Source organism: Apis dorsata, unplaced genomic scaffold (genome assembly GCF_000469605.1).
Source record: "Apis dorsata unplaced genomic scaffold, Apis dorsata 1.3 scaffold_220, whole genome shotgun sequence".
Taxonomy (NCBI): Eukaryota; Metazoa; Arthropoda; class Insecta; order Hymenoptera; family Apidae; genus Apis; species Apis dorsata.
Genome location: NW_006263502.1, coordinates 1,957,078 through 1,964,922, shown reverse-complemented (window position 1 = coordinate 1,964,922; position 7,845 = coordinate 1,957,078). Strand labels below are relative to the sequence as shown.

The window sequence follows — 7,845 nt, the reverse complement described above, 5'->3', positions numbered from 1 at the left end:
TTTTTTTTTTTTTTTTTTTTTTTTTTTTTTTTTTTTTTTTTATATAATACTACTTAGAGAAAAAAAAATAATATCACTTATGGTACGTGTATACAAAATCCTGGAAAAATAAAGTAGGATATCCTGAAATCATCGAATAATTAACTCTATGAATTGAACAATCTTTGTTTAATGTTTAAAAGCTTATATTACACAAATGGGCAAATAAAATTCACCGCAACACTGCACAAGACTCGTATGAATCAGATTCTGTGCACTGGTGAGCGAAATATGAAATATCAATTTGTTAGTTGTATCGTGTGTATCTGGGGTACCTTTGGCACGTGCGCGGCTCCAAACCTCTCTGCATATAGCACCGATTTCTTCGTTCGTTACCTCCAGAAGGATTTCAGTCAACGATCTCCGCACCTTTAACATCTATACCGAAGCAAATCTGTAATATCGTAAAATCTGCGATTAACGATGAATTTGATCGGGATAATATTCACCACATCCTGCAGTATCTCTTCTCTCGTCCGTTTCGGCGTAGGTATAGTCGCGTTAGACGTGGTTGGACTTCTATCCGCGTGCGTGTGTGGATCTGGCGAGTCTGCGTCTCGAAATCGTGATTTCCGTGGACGAAGAAGAATGTCTGGAGTACGTTCGAAATTTTTTTCAGTCACCTGCTGATTATGTACCCCATCATCAAGATCTTGTTCAATTTCCTTCTCGGAATCAGAATCCTGCATTTCAAAAGAGTAACGAGAAATGAAAAATAACGAATGTTTTTCAAGATTATTTAACATAGGTTTATTTGCGAAGCACGCAATTAATGCATGCATTTGGACACCTACAAATTTGCTTTTACAAGGATTCAGTACAGCCCGAGCTTCATCCTCGGCTTGCTTTCGGGCTTCTAATTCTTGTTTCCTTAGTATTTCTTGCCTTTCCCTTTCAACAGCTTTCTGTTTTTCTTTTTCCATTTTTTCTAAACCCTCCCTAATCCATGCTGGCAATTGTCTACGTTTTGCCGCGTCTAAAGTAAAAATATCCTCATCGTATGTACATTTAATCACGGGCTAGTAAGATGTTATCGTAAATGTTATTTGACAAACACGTTGGAGGAAAAATTCAATGTACGATATAATACAATTAATTGATTAAAGTATTGTGATCAGATTAATGTCAAATTATAATAATATTATGAGTCATTGCATGTCTTTGTAATTAACAATAATCATAATATGATTACATTACATTATCCGTGTTATAATATATAAAAAGTATTAGTGCATTCAGTCATAGTTATTCTAAGAACTGTTCTCTTTTGTACTTACCTATGGTTGTCGTTGTATCCTCCTCAGGTGTCTTTTCCCTATCTTCTCGACATCTTACACTATCCATTGGTCTCATATGTGGTGCTCTATTTGCATGTCTGATTCCTTTCATAAAAGGGGGTGGTTGAGGAGGTATAGCGGTAGGTGGTTCTCCAGACCAATAATTAGTCACCTAAATACGAGATACTTATTATCTTTAATTTTTAATCCATGTCTTATATACCGTTTCAAAATATCGATTCTTTTTAATTATATAAATTTCTCTATTATATGATATTTTATGATTTATAATTAAGGAAAATGAGTAGAAATCAAACTGTAAGTTCAATTCAATAATTCAAACTACAATATATCAAACAATATTTTCTCTTTTCAATTTTACAATACACCTTTTTTAAAAAAATAATATCATAATTTTATACACAATTCTGTTTTACTAAGTCTAAATAAAAGGGAAAATATAGGAAGTTTTTTGGTGCTCTATGTTATATTAGAAATACAATTTTAACCTGACTATAAGGTTGTGTCGGAGGTACTGAATTATAAGAATACAAAGATGGTGTTGCTGGTGGTGGCACACTAAATTCTGATGTTGTAGATATAGTTGGAGCAGGTGGAATAACAGGCACTGTTGGAATTCCCATAGGTTTTCCATCAGAACCTATAGAAACACCTGGGGGAGGTACACCAGTCCATTCCCATGTACCTGCACCAGAACCTGAAGTGTTCCAATGGCCCCATTGATTCCACTGATTCCATGCTTCAGCTGGTATTAAACAAGATATATCATGAAGGAATATTTCAGATATAGTTTAAATTACCATTAAATAAGGTCTACAAATTATACTTATAAATAAAACAAAAAATCAAATATATAAATATTCTTTTTTTTTTAATTGAACAATATTTGAATAATATTACATTTACATAATAAATATATTATTATTATTATTATTATAATGAATCAATTACAAAAATTAAAAAAATCACTTTTAATGTATTCGACTGTAAATATAGTTAAAAAGATTAGAATTTATTTATTATTAATTTTATTGGACCAATTTTTTTATATTACCTGATCCACTAATTGTTGGTGCAGGTGGTGCTGGTGGTACATCATCTTCTTTTGTATCCATATCCATTGGTGCTTCTCCGCTACCATCGTTCCCAGAGCATATAGGATTAATAGTAGGTGGAGGTGGTGCCGGTGGAACTACAGTTTCTTTCATTTTGATCCATTGTTGAGCTAATGCTGCCCAATCAACTGAATGGTGGTCAAAAGTTTTGTATGACAAATAAATGTTATACAATCATGGTAAGAAATGAATCGCAATGCTGAAATACTTTTTATACCATTTACCTTGATCATTACTCATATTTTGATAAGCTGAAGGATTTAATGCCCATTGGGTTGGATAATCTTTTCCGTCAAACATATCTCCACTCATTTTTTCTATTAATTCCAGAGGAAAACAACAACTATGAATCAACGCACTTTAACCTTGTGAGTGTATAACACAAGACATTGGTTAGCAATGTGAACTTAAAAGACTACCGAGTACAATGCATTGACTACATGATGGAAAAATGATTAGATTTCGTTATTTTTTTCCACTTTCACTGCACCGATCAATGTTTTAATACACTTCGAGGCGCCCTATTGCAATATATGTATGTTACTATATGTAATATACACGACGATTATAGACACAATTCGCGAAAATTTATCGCGCTCAAAGCAGCGATTTAAGCCATAGATTAATGTAACCGAAGATTAAGTTAATGCAAATTTACATTTTCTACGTACTTTTCGTTCACTTAATTTTTTACGAAACTACCAAACTACTTTACCGGAAAATATTACATCTCCACTAACGGTGGCCGCGAGGTGTCACAACTTACATGAAGCAGCGTTTCCATTAACGAAAGTGAACGTAGCGCCACCATTGGAATTAACTACATGAAAACAGGAATAGTTGGAAGACGAAAGAACGTTCATCGCAGTTCCTATTCTTTTACGTCTCTTCAAATCAGGTAATTATAATTTGTAATAATATTTAATTTATTCTTTAAATTATTTAATTTTGAAATTTATAATCTACTATACGTGTAACTACTATACACGATAATTATAGATGGCTTTATTTAAAATAATACTTAATATATCAATGTCATTCAAATCGTTGCGCTTCTTGCACTTTGCGCCAAAACTTTCCGCCATTATATTTTCTTATCTTCTGACAATTCAAATGTGACTTTGAAATATGTGTAATTTAAAATATTTGTATAATATTTACGAATATAATAATTTTCAGTGATATTCGTTCGTTTCAAGTTGAAGATTAGAAATAGAAAAAAATAACGATCATTAAATTAATATTTGAAGAGTTCAAGAAAGTATGACAGGTGAGTTTTAAATTATTACTAAAGTAGATTTTTATCTCATCAGAGTCATCGTTTCGGACAAAGAAAATATTTCTTGTTACATTTATTAGAAGTATTAGAAGTTTCGCCATATTTTTATTTGAAATTCTTCATAAGTGTATCATTTAATTCAGAAAATTAAACAAAATTAATGAATTAAAATGGCAAAAATCTAATTTAGGCTTGAATCGTGTTGCTGAGGATAGCGAAGTGAATTAATGTGTTAGTGGGGATGAATGTACCACCCTGTGTCAGGTGTTGTACCATCTAGCTTCTTCGATACAAACATAGTTTCACGCGTTTTCGTGGCAAATTGAACGACGAAGCTCTCTGATATCGGAAATATTACAAATGGTATTATAGTGATTTCTCTATTTTGCAAGTAAATAACTTTATAATTAAATATTTTTAATATTTGTGATATTTTTTTGGAATTTCAGTAAATGGAATGAAATGTATATGGAATGAATAAATGGAACTTCCAGTAAAACTTCATGTTATGAAAAAAAAGTTAGTGCAATTTTCTTACAAAGTATTTATTTTAATAAATTAATAATTAAATAAAAAATAATACATTTATGATTCATTTTTTATTTTTATTAACCAGATTTTCAAAGTGATCAAGATCAACGACATAAATGGTACAGTATATCGATTGGTCGGATGATCCACAATTTCAAGGAAATTAGATCCCGATGATTACTGTTTTTCATCTCTCGTAAGTGCTCAACGAATACCTATTGTTTAATCAAATCCTACCTATTGTTAATCACAAATTATTTCCAACGCAATAACAGCGTCGTTCCAATTAATATTTCTCCACGTAGTGGCAATCACATTGAATATCGCGCTTCGGGTTTAATTCTGTTCTGCGAAATGCAGCGGATTTCTAAAGCAGGTTGTTGACTTAATAAAGACGCCGGTTGAATCGTGCCGGTTTCACGTTCGTGTGCCACCATTCAGTATGCGACCGTGCACAATGCCGCCAATTTGCCCTTTCCTCTTTTAATGCATTTTCACCGCGACGCTTAAAATTTCTCTCATCGATCAATTTAAACGTGTTAGATTTAAATCACTTACAGATCTTAATCGGTCAAGCCATCATTACGAGTAACTTTTTCCTATTTTTAACTTATGAACTCGAGAGAACGTTAGAACCATCACAAAGAAATTTATCTACGAAATGGGATAATAGAATAATTATGGAATCAGTGTTGCGAAATCAGCTTGGATAACGAATGGAATAGATTTAGGTTAAACGTTTTATCGATTCTTGCAAACGCTCTAGAGAAACGGCGATTCATGCGACGATTCTTCGGTGGACACCTGAGCAAGTCCTTAACTGGCTAAGGATGTCAAGGATGTCAAGGAAACGATGAAACTTATTTAGTTTAGTAGTAGGTATAATTCACTCGTTCGACTTGAAGAAGAAATATTACACAGTACGAACTGACAAATTCGTGAGATCCTTCGAGGAAGAAGGTTCAAGAATTCGACAATCTGCTTTAGAGGACACGGTATCGATCTGCTTACTTACACGGCCTAGAAATAGACAATCCTTATCGACATTTTCACACGTGTGCCAAGGGATGCGTTCTGAAGTTCGAGGAGCAGCTGGTTCAGTTCTCTCGCAGGATCTATCTCGTGAACTTTATTACATTTTGTAATGACGTGTACACACATACATATATCTAGAAATGTACTGTGACTCCTTCAATACTCGTAAAAATTTGTTATTGGCCATAACAATACGAATGTGCCAACATATATTCGATAAGGTTTTCAATCGTGAACGAGATTCGTTATTGACCATTTCTTTTTTTTTTTCTGGAAACAAAATTTAATTTTAAGATAAATAGATTTTTATAATTCATACGGTATTCGTCGTAGGAAAGGGTTTAAATCGTTATAAATCATCAAAGGAATAGTTTAATGTCAATTAGCATTTTTTGTGTAACACGTTATATATCTATAAAATATCAATTCCTGCGTTTCGTCTGATCGTAAAATGCTACCTCGACAAAAGTCATTTCACGGTTCTCGAATATCGAATATGCCAGCAGATTTCCCTCCCTTCACCAATAAAACGGCAACATGCTCGTTTTATAGCCACACTAGTTCCAGAACTTTTTATAACGCATTTCAGACATTAACGTGGTGGGTATTTGAAATGCGGACATTAACGGTGTTCTAGGTTTCGTATTGCAACGTGTCAGATATACAAACTTCCTGGCTCAGTCGAGAATTAAGTCATTTGAAGAAATCAATTCATTCCATTTTTTTCTAATTTTATTATTTTGTATTTATCTTGAATATTTGTCTCGTGCAGACGACGTGAAAGAAATTTTATTTTAAATGAAAAAATTTTTTTTTGAAAGCGTTTTGAAAGAAAGAAATAATTAATAATGGTTTCTGACATTAGATGATCAATAACATATATAAAATATTAAGTATAATTTATTACAATTTTTCAAAAATTAAAAAAAAAGATTATAAGTAAATATAAATTTTTTTTATTATTATTCATAGTCATTCATGAATCATTAAATTTCCATTTTAATATTATAAGAAAAATTAAGTAATTCCTCTATGAACTTATAATCTTTTAAGTTTTCCTATATTGTAAATTTCATCAAATATCAGTGCAAGATAAGGTTCTATTGTTAACGAGAGGTTGCACACTTTACAATATAATCTTATAATTCAAAGAAAATACGAAGACGTATTAACGATCTCACGTACGATACAAATTCATCATCTTTCATATCAAACACCATAGTCTTGTTTATGCATCAGATATACGAAACCAAATCGAATCGATTAGTTTCAAATTTTTCCTCTTGGCAATTACCAAAAATCGTGCGATCATTCGAAAAATTTTTATTCAAACGTGTTTAAAACACACACAAATAAAAACAGTATAACCATAGTGCAACAAAAGCACACTCGAGAAATGGAAGTAAATTGAGTACCACTGGTACGAGTACCGCACATTTTTCCTTGGCAGATAGACAGTTTCTTTCTCGATTGGTTCCGAATCGAACGTTCCATTGCTCCCTTTTCCCGCCACGATCTCTCCCCACCACATGGGATCACCTCGCCTCTTACCTGTTTTCTTAATTTCTTAACCCGACGAATCTGTCTGATTTTCGCGCGTGCACGGTCGATAAAACGTCGCGACTATCTTGAAATATTCAAAAAAAAAGAAAAGAAAAGAAAAGAAAAGAAAAAGATTACCAAAATTTTTGCATATCTTCCTCTTCGACTCGCGTGTGCGAATCTATATCTCGAACGGTTCGCTTTTATCGCGGATAATTTTCGGGACAGAAATTCGCGCATAGGAATCGCAGTTATCGCGGCGATAACGCTCGATGATGATGTGCCGTGCTCGATAAGCGTGCGGATTCCAACGACTACCTGATTTTTTAATTCCTTTGTTTACTACTCGATCGAGTGAGCGGGATTATTATCGGAGGCGAGTCGAATTAATCGGTTCAGTTGTGCCGTTCAGTCAGTTTTTAAACCGCGGATCGTGCGAAAACTGGGGCTGGTGTAATCGTATCCGGAGGAAATGAAGCGCGAACGATCCACAGCGGGAATTCATTAATCGTTAACCCGTTAACGAGATCGCGTTCGATCCCCGGGTCAACGAACTTGGATCCCGTGTTCGTATATTTGCGTGTATATGTGCGTGCACGCCTGATTCGGTTTATTTTATTCTCGAATAAAATAGTTACTATCCCCATCATGGTGATCCGTGAGTATATATATATATATACTGGTTGTGAAATATCGAATTCCGTGTGATTTACTACGGTTTCGAGATCGCGGTTACGATCGCGGACCGGTCGTTTTATCGCGCCACGAAATCTGTGCAAACCAGTTGTTCCTTCCAGACTCGCTCGTAATTTCGTTTCTTACTCGTATCGACAATATTCCGGATTTCGGTTGGCAATCGTGTTTGCAACGGTGTTTCATATTAAAATTCGATCATTGTGCGCGGATTATTCCTTTTTTAAAGGCGTATGTAATATTATCGGTATCGCGTCGTATTATTCGATATCTGTTTGTATCCTCGCGGAGGAAAATTTTCTCGATGAAATTT

General features: G+C 33.7%; 1 protein-coding gene across 1 annotated transcript in view; it reads right to left on the bottom strand.

The window, feature by feature from the left end:
- The window catches only part of LOC102681155 (arginine/serine-rich protein PNISR-like), a 5,759-nt gene extending 2,532 nt beyond the window's left edge, over window positions 1–3,227 (bottom strand). Inside the window, exons 1-7 of the mRNA XM_006615302.2 lie at window positions 2,677–3,227; window positions 2,392–2,580; window positions 1,826–2,082; window positions 1,317–1,488; window positions 834–1,015; window positions 489–722; window positions 315–417 (exon numbers count right to left, since the gene is read on the bottom strand). Coding sequence (XP_006615365.1) covers window positions 315–417; window positions 489–722; window positions 834–1,015; window positions 1,317–1,488; window positions 1,826–2,082; window positions 2,392–2,580; window positions 2,677–2,764 — 1,225 coding nt within the window. The 5' untranslated portion in view covers window positions 2,765–3,227. The remainder of the gene's footprint in view (window positions 1–314; window positions 418–488; window positions 723–833; window positions 1,016–1,316; window positions 1,489–1,825; window positions 2,083–2,391; window positions 2,581–2,676) is intronic.
- Window positions 3,228–7,845: the final 4,618 nt, after the last annotated feature.